Source organism: Tursiops truncatus, chromosome 1, assembly GCF_011762595.2.
Source record: "Tursiops truncatus isolate mTurTru1 chromosome 1, mTurTru1.mat.Y, whole genome shotgun sequence".
Taxonomy (NCBI): Eukaryota; Metazoa; Chordata; class Mammalia; order Artiodactyla; family Delphinidae; genus Tursiops; species Tursiops truncatus.
Genome location: NC_047034.1, coordinates 169,205,267 through 169,222,038, shown reverse-complemented (window position 1 = coordinate 169,222,038; position 16,772 = coordinate 169,205,267). Strand labels below are relative to the sequence as shown.

Below are 16,772 nucleotides of genomic sequence, written 5' to 3'. Positions count from 1 at the left end.
ATAGAGTTGGGAACCGCACGCGGAGCTCTCGGTGGGGCGTCCAGGACTCTGGGATCCCCCGCCCGCGCAGGAAGTCGCTCTGGAGACTCGAGGGAGAGCGCAGGCGGCGGCGGGGCAGGGAGAGGCGGGCCTCAGCGCAGATTGGGTCAGGCACGCGCAAGGGCAGCCCCCGAGGGCCGTCCCAGAGGCCCCAGCGCCGCCGAGGTCCTAATAGGCAGCACCGTCTTCCGCCGCACGTGGCTGCAGCGCGATGCCCAAATCCAAGCGCGACAAGAAAGGTGGGCAAAGGGGGTCTTGGGACCCGGTGAGGAATTCGCGGGCTGGCTGTCACCTGCGGTAGGGGCTTCGCGGGGGAAGCACGGGGGTGGGGGCTGGAGCCGGGTCGGGTCAGGGAGCGGAGACTGCTTTGCCAGGCCTCCAGAGTTTGTCCAAGGCCGGCTGGTCGGGGAACAGCCTCTGGACACCCAGGCCGCGCCCGATCTCGCCTTGGCCCACCTTTTCCTACCTCAGCCCATCTGTCTTAGCTCTCCGCGCTCCCCCGACCCTACCGCCTTCCCCTCAACCCAGGTTTATCCCTAAGTATGTACTTGAAGTTGCTTCTGTCTGGCATGCTTGTGCCCCGGTCTTTGTATGGCTGGCTCTTTCTCAGTTGGCAGTTCGTAGGATACCTACTAGGAGAGTATTCCTGACTGCCTCTACTATGGTGAGTCTCTCTCACTCCGGCTCTCTAGCACATTCACTCAACAAATTAGAGAGGGACCTGGCACTCTCTAGGCGTCGAAGGATTCAGCAGTTACAACAAGGAAGGCCTAGAGCCCTCATCAAGCTTAATATTTTAGTTATGGGAAGTATATCCTCCCAAGGTACCGAAAATCGAATCAGTAAATTCAGATAGTGGTAAGTCCCGTGGAGTAAGAGAGAAAGAGAAGTTGATGTTCTTTTGTGCAGTGTGGCCAGAGAAGGTCTCTGTTGAGATGACAAATGAGCAGGAACTTGAAAGTAAATAAGCAACCCATGGAGTTACCTGGAAGGGTGGTGGTCCCAGGAGAGGGAACACGAAGGGCAAAGGCCCTGAAGCGGGAGCATGTTTGACATGTTCTGGGGCAAGAGGCCAGCGTGGCCAGGGCAGAGTGAGCAAAAAGGAGGGAGAGGGAATTGGGCAGAGTGTGCGGGGCTTGAAAGACCTTTGCAAGGAACTGGCTTTCACACGCAGGTGAAACGGGAGGAGAGAGCTCGAGCAGAGGAATGATGGGGTTCAACTTTACTTTTAAAAAGATCACCGTAATTGCTTTGTTGAGAATAGACAGGGAAGGTGGGGGCAGTGTGCAGGGGTGGAAGCAGCGAGACTAGCAGTAATCCAAGAGAGCATGGTGCTGGCTAGGTCCACAGTTGTAGCAGTGGAAATATTGGAAAATGGACAACTGTATTTTGTTTGCCCTCCTGTGCTGCACTTGCCCCTGAATGGCGTGATTACCTTTCTGGATGTGTGCTTCGTGAAGAGGGACTGACTGAGTGCCAGCAGGATGAATAAGAAGCGGCCTCCTCCTAGGACCCAGGGCTTTGCATTTGATGCTCTGTTAAGCGTTTGTGGAATGATTGGGTTCTGTGGAGGGAGCCCTGGTCAGATCTGGCAAATGTCAAACCCTTCTGGTTAAGGGGCAAATTGGGCCCCAGCTGTTGTTGGAGAAGAGGTGCTTGTCTTTCCCCAAAGATGCATTGCTGCATCCATGGGTCCAAACTGCAAGACAGGGTGTAGCAGAGGAGATACAGTCCCCAGCCCAGAGCAGCCACAGATGGTCTCTGTGTACCACAGCAGCACAGGGACGCGCCTCAGCCAGCAGCTAGCTCAGCCACTGGCAGGGCCCCCAGAGCCTCCACACCTCAGTAGGGAGTTTTCGCTTCACCTCAGGGGAGCTAAGGAATACCTAGTTTGTCTGAGTAACAGGAAAGGTGGGAAGGGACCTTCAGGCTCGGGAACAGTAGCGAGCAGCCACTCTGGGGACCCTGGGAGTAGCCTTGCATGCCAGAAGTGGTGTCCACAAAAGCCTTGCTACCTTTTCTCAGATTGGCTTGGTCCAGCTGGGCTACCAAAGGGGGGAAGAAAGAGTCTCCGCGACATCCAGATTTGCCTCTCATCATCTCCCCCTTTTCTTCTTTGTATTAGTCTCCCTCACCAAAACCGCCAAGAAAGGCTTAGAACTGAAACAGAACTTGATAGAAGAGGTAAGAGCGTGTTCTTTTTATTTTTCCAGACCTTGTATTTGGTTTATAGATGTGTGTGTAGGGCTGTTTGTCAGGGAAACATACTGTTTGGGGGGAAAAAAAAAAAGGTGCTGATCCAGCCCTTTCTCCTCCAGCAGCAGCACCAATAAAAACTCCCATAGTGATGGTTTCCAGCTTGATTGAGCCCTTACTGTGCCCTGCACGGCGCTGTTTCACGTGTGAAGCACCCCCGTGAGGTAGATGCGAGGGGAAGTTATCGCTGTTTTGCGGTCTGGTAACTGAAGCTTGCAGAGATTTGTTAGTCTGCCCGATGTAAAAAAAAGCCAGGGAGTTACCAAGTGTGGGTAAATGCACCAAGCCAGTGTCTGCACTGCATCAGGCTGCAGGCTGGGTGAGAGCGGAGTTTCCTCCAGCACGAAGATGCCATTTTCCTTGAGACCACTTCATCGTGGCTACAGCCAACAACGTGGGTGCCGCAGGGCTGATGAGCCGCCTCCCTTTATGACTAAATGACAAGACTTTACATGTTTCCATAAAGCAGGAGACTTCCTAGTGTAGCTAGGTTTCTAGATCGCCAGCAATTACTGGACAAAGAGAAGTGGTCAGTTGCAGTGGTGGCCACCGTAAGTCGGAAACCTGGGGAGACGGTGGGCTCTTGACCCGTGGCTCAGCCTCCCCCGAACTTTGCCATCACAACTGCTTTGCGTCAGGGCAGCCCCTGTACTTAGTATCCTGGCTTCAGTAGCAGAGGCAAGGAGGAAACAACCAGGTTAGAGGCGCTAAACATCCTCAGTTGTAAGAGACCTGGAGCAGTCTCTTTCCCACCTGAGGCCAGAGTACTGCCCAACCCCTGCTGCCCCTTGGACTCCAGAGCCCCATGAATTGTCCTGCAGCTTCGGAAATGTGTGGACACATACAAGTACCTCTTCGTCTTCTCCGTGGCCAACATGAGGAACAGCAAGCTGAAGGATGTCCGCAGTGCCTGGAAGCACAGCCGGTGAGCGGGCAGTGGGAGAAGGGCCCGAGTGCGGAGGGGCCAGGCTGCTTGCAAAGCACAGGGGCGGTCAGTGACCTCCGTCACAGGAGGCGCCTTAATAAGGACAAAGTGCCACGCCCCCATCCCCGCTGAAGGGCGCTTTTTAACTGTCCCTGAACCCTGGGGTCTGGTCCCTTAAGGAACATCCCACCCGTTCTGGTTCAGACCATTAAACAGGCCCCTTCCACATATCCAGATGCACTCACAGTGGGCTGAGACAGAATGTGAGTTTCAGGGTCTGTGCAGGAAAATAATGAGAGGGACCCTGGGCTGGCGACAAAGTGAGCAGGGCTGCGTGGGAGAGTGGAGCCTCTGGCCACACCTTCTGCTACAAAACAGCCTGGGCCTTGGCACGGGCTCCGGGGACTGAAGCTGGTTTGCACTGAAGTGAGGGCAGGGCGGGGCGCTTCCTTCACAGACCCCTCTTTTTCTCTGTAGGATGTTCTTTGGCAAAAACAAAGTGATGATGGTGGCCCTGGGTCGAAGCCCATCTGACGAGTACAAAGACAATCTGCATCAGGTGAGTCTCTGGCCCTCACAGGGAGGGGCCGAGGCCAGGCTGCCTTCTCCGCTGCTGTCACATGATGCACGCTGCAGCCATCTGGCGGCCCGGGGTGGGCTTAAAGCTCGGTTCTCCTTTAACCTCTAGACCCAGGGAGTAGTGCTGCCCCCCTCCAGCTGTGACCAAAAATGTCCACGTGTTGCCAGATGAGGGGGCGGGGCCGGCAAAATGGTCCCCAGTTGAGAACCGCTGCTCTAATGTGACCGACCCCACCCCACTTTGGTTCTGTAGGTCAGCAAGAAGTTGAGGGGTGAAGTTGGTCTCCTTTTCACCAATCGCACTAAGGAGGAAGTGAACGAGTAAGTGCCCTGGAGGAGCGGTGGGAAGGGAAAGGTTGGCGAGGTCTCCGGGGAGGGAATAGCCCAGGACTTTGTACAGTAGAGGCACTGAGTAAAACCTGGTTCCTGGTTCCTGGAATCCCGTTACGGAGTCTCTGTTCTCCCGGGCTCGCATCTCCAGGCTGAGCCGAGGAGGAAGGGCGGTGAGGCGAGGCCCAGGCGGAAACCTGCCCTCCTGCCACTTCTCTTTCCCCTCAGGTGGTTCACGAAATACACGGAGATGGACTACGCCCGAGCTGGGAACAAAGCCACTTTCACCGTGAGCCTGGACCCGGGGCCCCTGGAGCAGTTCCCGCACTCCATGGAGCCACAGCTGAGGCAGCTGGGCCTGCCCACGGCCCTCAAGAAAGGTACAGGGGCGTCCCCAGAGCGGAAAGGTCACAGCCGAGCGGCCGAGAGCGCAGGTTTCCAAGCCAGACAACTCCCCCCTCACCCCCAATTTCTACCGGCCTCCATTTTCTCATATGAAAACAGGACTAACAGCGCCCGCCTGACAGCTGGGGTGAATGTGGACAGTAAGTTACAGCTAGAATACAGCAGTTACAGGGCAAGGAAGGAAGGAGGAGTTACTGCCCCCCAAAAACCCTCCTGGGCGGCTGAATGCTCACTGATGAACCCCTGCCCCGGTGCTGCTGGAAGCCTGGGGGCAGGGGGCCGGCCCAGTTCCTCTGGCCCTGCACAGGCCTCTGTGCCAGAGTAACTGCCTGGGGGCCCCCTTCTCTGTAGGTGTGGTGACCCTGCTGTCCGACTACGAGGTGTGCAAGGAGGGTGATGTGCTGACCCCGGAGCAGGCCCGTGTCCTGGTGAGTTCCCTCCACCCCGGGCGTCCACAGCTGCGGCGGGAGGGGCCGCAGACTCCTCTGACCCCACTCGCTCCTCCTGACCTTTGGGTCCCTTCACCTCTGGCAGAAGCTTTTCAGGTATGAAATGGCCGAATTCAAGGTGACCGTCAAGTACGTGTGGGACGCGGAGTCCGGAAGGTTCCAGCAGATGGGAGATGACTTGCCAGAGAGCGCGCCCGAGTCGGAAGTAGAATCAGAGGAAGACGACGACAGCTGACGTGCACTTGGGACGGGACCTCCGGGCCTGCTCCAGCCTTGTCTGGACTGGACGGCGTGAGACTGCCGCAGCCCTCTCGGGGGAGCTGCCGTGTGTTTTGCTGTGTATGCACACAAGGGAGGGTGACAGGGACAGGCTATCCTATAAATAAGGAAACTTTGGCAGCAGGGTGTCTCCTCCAAAAGGGACTTTTCTAGGAAAAAACCCTTGGGTTTGGGCTTTGTTTGGACCCCCAGGATTCTTAGTTCACCTCAAGCCAGTTTCCAGCACTGGCTCCTGTGTGACCACTGGCCGGGCGGCCCTGGGAGCACAAGAGGAACCACCTTCTCCTTTCCTCTGGCCCTCGGCGCCCCTGGCTTGAAACTGGGATTTGTTTGAGGAAAACAGGCACCCTGCCTGCCGCCCTCCTACCCCTACTCTCTATTCTCTTTCCCACCCGCAACCCCCAAAACCAGGGCCGAGAAACTTGTGGATGACCAGGAGACAGGACGCGTTGGCTAAAGCAGAAATAAAGCCACTGCCGAAACTGAATGGATGTAAAAAGCATTCCGCTGCATCCTGGGAGGTCTTAGGCTTCTGGGTGGTGGCTTCAGGTGGTAGGTTTTTGCCCAGATTGTTCTGTTTATAAGTATTTAATGAGGTAATTCTGAACGGGAGAAGATCTACCTCAGGGTGTATGGCCCTCTTCTTTTCTGTCGCGTGTAGAAGCATGAGGGCCACCTGCAGCCCCGATGTTGAGAGGTCACACTGGGTTCAGGGCAGGAGGCTGGGAGACCCTCCCACCGCCTCTGCCCTTTGAAAACTAATCCCTACTCCTGCCCCCTTCTCACCAAGCCTGTGGGAGGACGAGAAACAGCCTGCAGGCTGCAGAGGAAACAGATTCACCAGATTCACTGTGGGCCTGGCTCCAGCCAGGTTAGTGCCTCTTTACTCAGACAGGAAATGCCTGAGGCCCTGGGCTTTTTACATGAGGAAGGCAACTGGGAGTATTAAGAAGAACATAGGAGACAAACAAACAGTTTGTGAACTGGGACTGTGAGGAAAGAACTAGCTACGTAAAGCAGCTTAAAGTCAGAACTGACTGGTTGAGAGAATAAAAGAGGTGATAGGTGGAGTGTGTCCTCTGCCACCCCAAGTCAGGACTAGGCTTGGTGGAGGTAGTTAGGACATTCATGGGCAGACAGGTGCCAGGCCTGATCAAAGGCCTGCATGACGGCCGGCTCCAGGGGCTCTCCCTCAGCAGCCACCAAGTTCTGTTCTAGCTGCTTCATGCTGGACATGCCCAGGATGACTGCGTCCCCCTGAACGCCCTGCAAGGGGAGACGGCCAGATATCAACACACTAGCGCGCCACAGTGACTCCAGTCACACACACCCACTCCCACCCTGCCCCTGCCAAGACCTGCAATCCGAAGTCTACACCCTATATTATTCCGCACGAACTTACATTGCCTTCGAACAGCTCTACGGCCCTGCTTCCCTAGACGCACGCAGGCAGACCCGAGTTCCCCTCTGCTGCTCGGCAGCTTGGAGGGCTTGGGTTAGTCGTGTGACCTCCCTAAGCTTCAGGCTTCCTTTACTTTGCAGGGTGGTTGTGGGAGGTTTTTTTTTTGGCCGTGCCTTGCAGCATGCTGGATCTTGGTTCCCTAACCAGGGATCGAATCCATGCCCCCTGCAGTGGAAACGCAGAGTCCTAACCACTGGACCGCCAGGGAATTCCCTAAAATTTCATAAAGTTTGTTTCAGGCCTAGCACTTAACAGGGGCTCAAGAAAGAGGCACCATTAGTATGTGATGCCCAAGTTGGAGGAAGTTGTTGGGAAAGTGGGATGGCAGGGAGAGGGCAGCCCTGCCAGGGACATGGAGTTGGCCTCTGCAGAGCAGGCAGCCAGAGGCAGATAAATGCTAATGCTGAAAAAATGTAGGTTTCAGCATCACACATAGCTTCTGCCCTATCGCATGTACCCACAGTTAGGTGAAGTGGCCTCTGAGCCAGTTTACTCATACGTAAAGTTGGGATAATTATACTTACTAGGGCCAGTAGTGTTTGTAATGTGACACTTAATAAACTTCTCTAAGAACAGGAATACCACCCAGAAGACCTGGGCCATGGAGACATTTCAGAAAAGGAAAAGGAGTAATCCAGAAATCATGAAATAATCACGTAGCCCTCTCTCACTTCCTCCTTCCTACCTGGAGCTGGGAGTGGTGGTACCTCCACCAGAGGGCGGCCGAGGTCATGCTGGGGGCACTGGGGCCATACGCAGCCTGCAGGCCTTCCCCACCAAGGCAACAGCCTCGAAGTAGTGCTTCCAGAAGCTGGGTGAGTGGAGAGGGTGGCACGGGTCAGGACGCTGGGATTCCTGCAGGTCACTGGTCCCTGAGGGACCATCTCAAATGGAGGTTTTGTTTCCCTGAGCAGCAGAATGCATGTGGATTTCTGGGCCCCTCACCGGGGTGATTTCAACCCAGTGGTAGGAGCAGCGGGGATGCAGTGGGCAAGGACCCTTGCATTGAACATGCTCACCGCATGCGAACGACACAACTCCCCAAATTGGGAACCAGGAGTGTCCACAGCACCACACCTTTGTGCCCCGGGTCACAGACAGGACAAGTCCTGGCTCCAGTCCCAGCTCTGGCCTTGGCTCAGTCACCTGCCTTCACTTATCTGCTCAGTGAGGAAACACCCCGAGCCAGCCCCATGTGGTGAGTGCAAAATGTAAAGGAGATGATGGACCTGCAGTGCTCTGTCAACTAAGTAGAGCAGAGAATATCAACCAAGAGGCTCCAGGGGTGAGGCCTGAGCGCTGGTGGTGTGCCGAGCTCCTTGAGAGACACTGCTTAGAGCGATGGCTCCTAAACCTGGCCAGACAACCAGAAACCCTGGCAGGGGGCTTCCCTGGTGCGGTGGTTAAGAATCTGCCTGCCAATGCAGGGGACACAGGTTCGATCCCTGGTCTAGGAAGATCCCTCATGCTGCGGAGCAACTAAACCCGTGTGCCACAACTACTGAGCCTGCACTCTAGAGCCTATGAGCCACAACTACTGAGCCCACGTGCCACAACTACTGAGCCCGTGAGCCACAACTACTGAGCCTGTGCACCTAGAGCCAGTGCTCCGCAACAAGAGAAGCCACCGCAATGATAAGCCTGTGCACCGCAACAAAGAGTAGCCCCCACTCGCCGCAACTAGAGAAAGCCCACGTGCAGCAACGAAGACCCACCGCAGTCAAAAATAAGTTAACTAATTAATTTTAAAAAGTCCTGGGCCATTTCAACAAAACTAGCATTGAAGCCTTGGAGACTCAGCTTCTATAAATCTTGAAAGGTTAGGAACTTTCCAGCAGTCCACAGATAATGTCTAAATTTGATAAATTAAGGAATAGCAGTAAAGTATATGCATCAGAGATCTCACAGTAAATGCCAGAGGGAAGGAAAACTGTAGGAATTAAAAAGCATCACCTTGGAGGAGTGCGACTTGAAGAGGGCTTGCTTCTAACTGTGGGCATGTATTACTTTGATAACTTTTTCAAACTTGCAAAAATGAAAAAAAGGAAGGGAAGAAGGCTAGTCCCAACAGATGTTCAACTATAACTTTAGACATTGATGACAGTGTTATTGCCAAGAGTTTACAAAACTTAGACTCAGTTGCCCCAGGTGACAGGCCAGCATCAAGCCCCAGGAATCCCAAGTTCCAATCCAAGGTTTCTTCTCCCTCTGTGGGCAGGGAGTAGGCTCTTCCCAGGGAAAAGACATAGCCTCACAGACCTGGTGGGAGGTCCAGAGCTCTTCGCATTCCCTATCCAGGCCCCCAATCACTCCCCAGAGACACTGGCGAAATTTTAGCGGTAAATTTCTCAGTAAAGCTGGTAGGGATCCAGGGGCAAAGGTCTGAGCACAGGGGGAGGTCCTGGCCACCAAGAAAGCAGCCCCAGGGACTCCCCATTGCAGACTAAGGGGACCCATGCCACCTCCCACCCTGACGCAGCCCATGCCCAGCTCACCAATTCCTGTAGATCTCTGCCCAATTGGTCCCAAAGAAACGGCCCACAGGTTGTTACCCATCCTTGTCCCCATCCTTGTACTTGCCGGTCAGCAGGCCCCCTGCGGGAAGGCTGTAATCAGATCCCCTGGCACTGCTCCCAGAGGCTGCTCTGGACTGCAAGTGGGGGTGATGGTGGAGGACCCAGGAGGGATGGAGGACCCAGCCCAGCCTCCTGTCAAACCCCTCCCTGCTTTCCAGGTCTGGGACCAGGCATCCCCAGGGTCAGGAACAGGCAGAAACACAGCCAGGAAGACCCTTTCACCCGGGGTGAGCCCGTCCCCACAGCAGCCCACACCCCGTACCAGCCAAAGGGTTTTAGGCGTAGAACCTCCGTCCTGAGGCAGGGGAAGAGCTCTGTCTCCACTTGCTGGGTGGTGGTGTTGTACATGCCCTGCAGGCAGAAGGGCCAGCTGGAGAGGGCGCATGGGACCCCAAATTTTCCTGTGGAGAACCTCAGTTCAGACCTTAACAATCAGGCAGATACTTAGTGGCGCTGGTGGAGAGGGCTCACGCCCAAGGAAAATTCATCGCTTCAGCCAACATTTCTGAGCACCACCTATGGCCTGGATACTGGATTTCCATCCACAAGCCAAAGGACAAAGCTGCTGTGCTCAGAGATTTAATAGTGAGCTAGAGTGTTAGCAAACATTCAACGAAAGAGACAATCGTAACACACTAGTAAGTTCTGTGACCACTGCCTGGCAGCAAGTAGGTGCACAAACATTGGCTGAATGAATGAGGAGGAGAAAAGGAGGACCTGAGATCTCAGGCTCCTCTGGGCTGTCAGGAAAGGCTTCCAGAGGAAGAGGCATCTAAGTGAGACCTGGGCACTCCTTCCAGGGAGAGCAGGGAGGAGTGTTCCAGGCTGACTGCAGAGCGAGAAGCAGGCAGGAAGGGGAGCCAGAGCCGGAGAGAGCAGGCGCCTGTTTGCCAGGCTGAGGGTACCTGGGAGCCATCTGCAGGCTGTGAGCAGGGGAGTGGCTGCTATGGAGAGGGCACGGGGAGGGGGAGCCGCGAGGACCCGGGATCAGCAGGCACTCAGGAGACAGAGGCCTCTGCAGCCCCGGCCTCACCTGGTACACGGTGGGCAGGATCCAGTTGTTGCTCTTGCACAGGGTACAGATCTCGGCCACTTCCCAGGCGGCATGGTTGGAGAGGCCAAGCTCTACAAACTTGCCCTGCGGGGGAGAGGCCAAGGTCAGAACCCACTGCAGCCCAGAACACCAGGAAGGAGAGACTGGCTGGGGACCCTGGGAGTGGGGTCTGTCCCCAGCTCTGCTCTGGGACAGCCCTGGAGCCTCCACTCTCCTGGGCAATGACAGGTCAAGGAGAGGAGCTGGGGGGCCGCCCTCACCTCCTGGTGCAGCTGGTGGCAGGCACGCAGTGTCTCTTCCATGGGGGTGCCGTGGTCCGGCAGGTGCAGGTTAAAGAGGTCCACTCGGGGGCACTGCATCCACTTCAGTGACGTCTCCAGCTGGGACCAGAGGCTGTCAGGTTTCAGAGACTTTTCACCCACTGGATTGGCCTTGGTGGTGATTTTCACTTTGGGAGGAGAGAAATGGAAGTCCAAGTCAGTTTACCAAACGCTGGAGAGGATCTAGTGTAATGGTTAAGAGACAGACGTGGGTTCACACCCCAGCTCTGCCAATTCGAGCTCTGTGACCCTAACCAAGTTATTTAAACTCTCTGAGCCTCAATCCCCTCAACTGTAAATTGAGTGATATCTTGTCAGGAGGCCCCAATAGATTTGCTCATTATGAGCTGCTAATGTTATTACGATGACTATTTACCAGACAACTGGGTGTGCCACGCCTGGCGCTAAGGGCTGGATGAGGAGGGCCAGCAGTGGATCCCTGCCATCAAGGACGCACAGTCTAAGGGGCCACTATAGAGTAAGTGAGGCCGGGATAAGCACAAGGTGGGAGAGGAGTCCTGGGAGTTCAGGGAAGGCTTTCTTAGAATCTGAATCTCCAGGGCCAGTCAGAGGCCGCCCAGAGGCAAGAACGTGGCGTGTTAGGAGCCATGCCTGCGACGCCATGAATCTAGAACACCAGGTCCACGGGGCACACAAGGCAAGAGAAGGGGCCACAGACCAGATGGATACAAAGAGCCCTGAGTGCACCCCTTAGAACCTGACTTCAGGGGGCCACAGGGAGACTCTGAACACTTTTCAGCCAGCGAGCTAAGTTGTCAGCTTTGCAGTTTTGCAAGATGACTCTGAATGAAGCACACACAAAAACCTCAGGGACAGGTCTGGAAACAGGGCAAATGGCGAGGCTGCGGCAGGAATTCAGGAAAGAGAGCAAGAGGCCTCAACTGGGGCCCCAGGGAAGGAAAGGCAAGATATTTCCATCAGAGAAGTAACCCATTGAGAAAAGGCTGGTGTTGTGCCGCCTGTGTGAGTCAGGAGTGAGTTAATCAAATACTTTTCTCCCCACCCCCATTAAGAATCCCAGGTGGGGGCTTCCCTGGTGGAGCAGTGGTTAAGAAGCCACCTGCCAATGCAGGGGACACAGGTTCAAGCCCTGGTCTGGGAAGATCCCACATGCTGTGGAGCAACTAAGCCCGTGTGCCACAACTACTGAGCCTGTGCTCTAGAGCCCGTGAGCCACAACTGCTGAGCCCACGTGCCACAACTACTGAACCCACATGCCACAACTACTGAAGCCTGCGCACCTAGAGCCCAAGCAACAAGAGAAGCCACTGCAATGAGAAGCCCGCACACCGCGACGAAGAGTAGCCCCCGCTCTCCGCAACTAGAGAAAGCCCGGGGCTTCCCTGGTGGCGCAGTGGTTGAGAGTCCACCTGCCGATGCAGGGGACACGGGTTCGTGCCCCGGTCCGGGAAGATCGCACATGCCGCGGAGCGGCTGGGTCCGTGAGCCATGGCCGCTGAGCCTGCGCGTCCGGAGCCTGTGCTCCGCAACGGAAGAGGCCACAACGGTGAGAGGCCCGCGTACCGCAAAAAAAAAAAAAAAAAAAAACAGAAATAGACTCACAGACCGAAAACAAACTTATGGTTACCAAAGGGGGAAGGGGTTGGGATAAATTAGGAGTTTCAGATTAACATATACACACTAATATATATAAAATAGATAACCAGCAAGGACCTACTGTACAGCACAGGGAACTATACTCAGTATCTTGTAATAACCTATAATGGAAAGGAATCTGAAAAAGAATACGTATATACATATTTAGTTATACACATATAACTGAATCACTTTGCTGTACACCTGAAACTAACACAACATTGTAAATCAACTAGATTTCAATAAAAATTTAAATTAAAAAAAAAAAAAGACCAGAGTTGTCACAGAGAGGCAGTCAGGTGATCTAGATAGCATATGAGATGCATGCATATTCTTGTTTTGTTTCAGATCTGTGCTGTGAATCATTTCACTCTGAGGACCTCAAAGCAAAAGATGGTACATGGTGCTAATGATAATACTACTACTACTAACAGTAACAGCTAACATTGCTGAGCCCTCACTATGTCCCTGTGAGGCACGTTATAAACATTTCAGATGGCATCAGACTGATGACAGATGTCCCCCTACCCCCATACACAAACCCTCCACTTAGCTAGGTCTGCTTGTTCCAAAACCCTCAGCACTGCCAAATCTCATTGCCTTTGCACACTCACTGCCCACCCGCGCAGCCGGGAATGCCCTTTCTCCTCTTACTCCCCCTGGAAAACTAGCAGTTCTTCAAGGTCTGACGTTCCGTTTTCCTAGTGTTCTTCAGTGTCCCCTCCCATCTCTAGACTCTGAGTTCCCTGGAGTGGGTTAGTGTCAATTTCCCTTCTATGGCCTTGGACGGAGGCTGGCACAGAGAGGGCAGTTAGACACCATACTACCCCCACTCTCCCATCCCAGCTACTGCCTATAGCTCCTGCGGTTCCCAGGCGCGGCCACCATGGTGAAGCGAGAGGCACTGCCAACTGAACGGCGCACCCCGGGCTCCACGCAGCAGTCTACAGCCCAGAGCAACGAGGAAGCAGATCCCCGCCGGTTCCGAAGCCTGATCTGGGACTATGCCAGGAAGTGCCAGGGCCATAAGGGCAGGATTCCTGCAGATCAGGACCGCACCCGGCACCTGCGGGGAAGGGGAAGGAGGCAGGGGCTGCACAGCGCCAGACTCCGTTTTCAGTCCCCGCGAGAGGGGCTAGCCAAGTCGTTCCAGGCTAGACCAGGGTTGGGACGTTGCTGAGGGGAGGGAAAAGGAGAGGAAAAGAGTCAAGACAAAGCACTGTCCGGCTGTCCGGGGCTAGATGTGCACGGGGCCTGAGGAGCGGGGTGTTCACAGAGCTGCGGGGTGGCCAGTGGAGGTCGGCGCCCCGGCAGGAGGGCGAAGCTGTCGGTCCTGACCTCGGCCGGTGCATGGCTCGGGGGAGGTAAGGGGGACGGAGTCTGGGTGCCAGGAATTACCTCTGCAGTCGCCACCGCCCAGCCGTAGCCCCAGGCCGCCCAGGATGCTCTCGGACGTACGCTAGGGCCGTGTCTATATCGGTGTGGCCGCGCTCCCGGAGGAGGGGCACGGCCGCCTCATCTCCATGGCGCCCAGCACGGTGCCTGGGCGGCCCGGGGGGCCAGAGGCTGCCTGCGGGGGCGACAGCAGCCGGGACACTGCGGCGGCGGGGGGCCTGCGATAGCCCGCTGGAACGCAGCCGAACGTAGCACTAGCCCCCGCACTAGCTGGGCCACCGCTTTAAGGAGGGGGTCGGGCCCCGCCCACCGGCGTTGGGGGCGGAGCGCACAGAGGGGCGGGGCAAGGGAAGTAAGGCGAAAGGCTGCGCGGCGCCCCCGCCTCTCACGCCTGCGGCTCCCCACCTCCCTCGGCTTGGCTCCTGAGCTGTCCTGGGGTCCACGTGTTCTTCCAGAGGGGGCTTTCCTAAGGGCTAAAGGTCCTAAAATGATGTCTTGGCCCAGGGGTGGTGCCCTCAGTGGTGTCCCGCCACCTTGCAGGCCCCAGAAGTCGGCTCTGTGGTCCTCCCGTCAGGACTTGCCAAAGGCTCCAGCCCGCGTCAGTATTTAAGTATTGAAAGAAAAGAGCTCTCAGCCTCGAATCCTATACCCAAGCGAAAACACCTTTCAAAAAGGAAAGCAAAGACTTCGTTCAGACAAAGGTTGGGGAGAATTCATAGTAGCCAGCTTTCACTATAGCAGATATTTTAAAAAATTCTTTAGACGGAAGAAAAGTTGGATTTACACACACAAAAAGTGAAGAGTGCTGGAAATGGTAAACGCGAGGATGAATATAAAAGACTTTGTCAGATAAGTGAGTTTCAGGTGGAAAGTATTATTATTATTTTTATTATTATTATTTTTTTACTGCAGACATCAGTAGTTTATTGTTTAGTCCAAACACATTCAAAATGGAAACTCAAAGAATACTTTCCACCTGAAACAATTGTCTGAGACAGATAATACAGATAACTTTTAAACAGATAACTGAGTTTTTATAAAGTTAAATATACAATTACTGTATGACTCAGCAAAAACCCCATTAATCTTCATGAACCTACATATAAAAACCTTTGACCAAGCGAATACAGTGATATATAAAAAGGATAATACATCACTTCTCAGTGAATTTCATCTCATGAATACAGTGGGCTTTATATTTGAAAATCAATCAATATAGTTTACTATACTGACCAAAAAAGAAAACCCATATCATCATCGCAATTGATGCAAAAAAAGCATTTAACAAAATTCAATACCTATTCATGAAGAAAGAAGGGGAAAAGAAAAGAAAAAAACTAAGAAGAAAAGGGAGTTTCCCCAAACTGATAAAGGGCATATACAAAAAACATATAGCTGACATTATATTTAATAGTGAAAAAACTTTCCCCCTAAGATTGGTAACCAGTCAATGATATCTGCTCTTACCCCTTTTCTTCAATGTTGTGCTGGAGATACTATTTCTGCCAACATATTTCAGTGTGCGTGTGTTATAACAGGCAATTTCTTACATAACTACAATGCCATTGTCACACTAAAAAAAATGAACACTTCTTTTGTGTCACTTAGTACCACATCCATATTCAAATATCCCTGTTTTCTAAAAAAGTTTCAGTTGGCTTGAATTAGGATCAAACATGGTTTACACATTACATTTGGTTGTTATATAGCAAAAGTCTATTTTAAACTTCAGTCTCACCCCTTTTTATGCATTTGCTTATGGAAGAGACCTATTAGTTGTGCTATAGCATGTCCCCACATTCTTTTTGCATAGTCATAGTTTCATTTAACTTGTTCCTCATACTTTCTGTCAAATGGAAGGTAGTGCTAACGGCTAGATTATATTCTAGCGCACCTTTTTTTAATTTTCTGTAAGAATGCTGCATCAATGGTACTGTGCACTTCCTGATGCATCACATCAGGGAGACCCAAACAGCATGGTTGACTCACTCCTAATAATGCTGAGAGCAAGCAGTGGGTTCATGTGGTGTCAACCTGTTCCCCCCGCTGTAAAGTTCCCATGGATCTTTCATCTTATGGTTTCATCTGTTGATGACCTTTGCCTGAATCAATCAAGATAGAATTTTTAAGTCTCAGATTATGTTGTGTACATCCTAAATACAGATCTCTTGAGTATAAGGTTAATATGTATAACCTTCTGACTACAGTTGGCCCTTGAACAACATAGGTTTGAACTACGCAGGTCCACTTATACGTAGATTTTTTTCAATGGTAAATATTACAATACTGCACAATCCAAGGTTTGTCGAATCTGAGGATGTAGAATCTCTGGTGCAGAAGAGGGAACCATGGATACAGAGGAACCTCATATGCAGAGGGCTGATTACAAGTTATATGCAGATTTTCGACTGTGAGGAGGGTCAGCACCCCTAACCTCCACGTTGTTCAGGGTCAGCTGTACGTTTAAATGAGAAGAAAAGTACAAGTATGCCTTTTTTTTTTTTTTTTTGCGGTACGCGGGCCTCTCACTGTTGTGGCCTCTCCCGTTGTGGAGCACAGGCTCCAGATGCGCAGGCTCAGCAGCCATGGCTCACGGGCCCAGCCGCTCCGCGGCATGTGGGATCTTCCCGGACCGGGGCACGAACCCGTGTCCCCTGCAACGGCAGGCGGACTCTCAACCACTGTGCCACCAGGGAAGCCCAGGTATTCCTTTTTTTAATTAAACTTTTTAATTTTTGAGAAAATTTTAGATTCATATACCATTGTAACAAATAATACAAAGAGATACCTTGTTCCCTTTTCCCAGTTTCCCTCAGTAGCAACATCTTGCAAGATACTATTTTTGTTAGGTGGAGTGTCCTATAAATGTTGATTAGATCTGCTGGTTGATGACTCCTTTGAGTTCTTCTATATCCTTGCTGATTTTCTGGTAGTTGTTCTACCTGTTGTTAAGAGACGGGTGTTGAATTCTCCAATTACAAATTTTTTTTTTTTTTTTTTTTGCGGTACGCGGGCCCCCCACTGCTCTGGCCTCTCCCGCTGCGGAGCACAGGCTGCGGATGCGCAGGCTCAGCAGCCAGGGCTCA

General features: G+C 53.1%; 1 protein-coding gene and 1 pseudogene across 2 annotated transcripts; one reads left to right on the top strand and one right to left on the bottom strand.

Annotated features, from left to right (window-relative positions):
* The first annotated feature begins 3 nt into the window (after nt 1-3).
* MRTO4 (MRT4 homolog, ribosome maturation factor) lies at nt 4-5,749 on the top strand. 2 transcript variants are annotated; one of them, XM_033842273.2, is made up of 8 exons: nt 4-278; nt 2,165-2,223; nt 3,117-3,220; nt 3,698-3,779; nt 4,053-4,120; nt 4,358-4,509; nt 4,886-4,962; nt 5,069-5,749. In XM_033842273.2, exons 1-8 carry the CDS (start codon nt 251-253, stop codon nt 5,216-5,218), a joined length of 720 nt encoding a protein of 239 aa, XP_033698164.1. In that variant the 5' UTR covers nt 4-250; the 3' UTR covers nt 5,219-5,749. The 2 variants fall into 2 exon arrangements, with proteins under 2 accessions (XP_033698164.1, XP_033698167.1); XM_033842276.2 differs by lacking the exon at nt 4-278 and having other exon boundaries at nt 2,168-2,223; nt 3,095-3,220.
* On the bottom strand, nt 2,212-13,969 carry LOC101318008 (aflatoxin B1 aldehyde reductase member 4-like; annotated as a pseudogene).
* Between the last annotated feature and the right edge of the window lie 2,803 nt (nt 13,970-16,772).

Excerpts from the sequence above, each read along its gene's own strand:
- MRTO4 (XM_033842273.2), top strand. The coding sequence starts at position 251 with ATGCCCAAATCCAAGCGCGACAAGAAAG. Across the intron at positions 3,221-3,697 it reads AGTGCCTGGAAGCACAGCCG|GATGTTCTTTGGCAAAAACA; the intron begins GTGAGCGGGCAG and ends TTTTCTCTGTAG. Across the intron at positions 4,510-4,885 it reads GCCCACGGCCCTCAAGAAAG|GTGTGGTGACCCTGCTGTCC; the intron begins GTACAGGGGCGT and ends CCTTCTCTGTAG.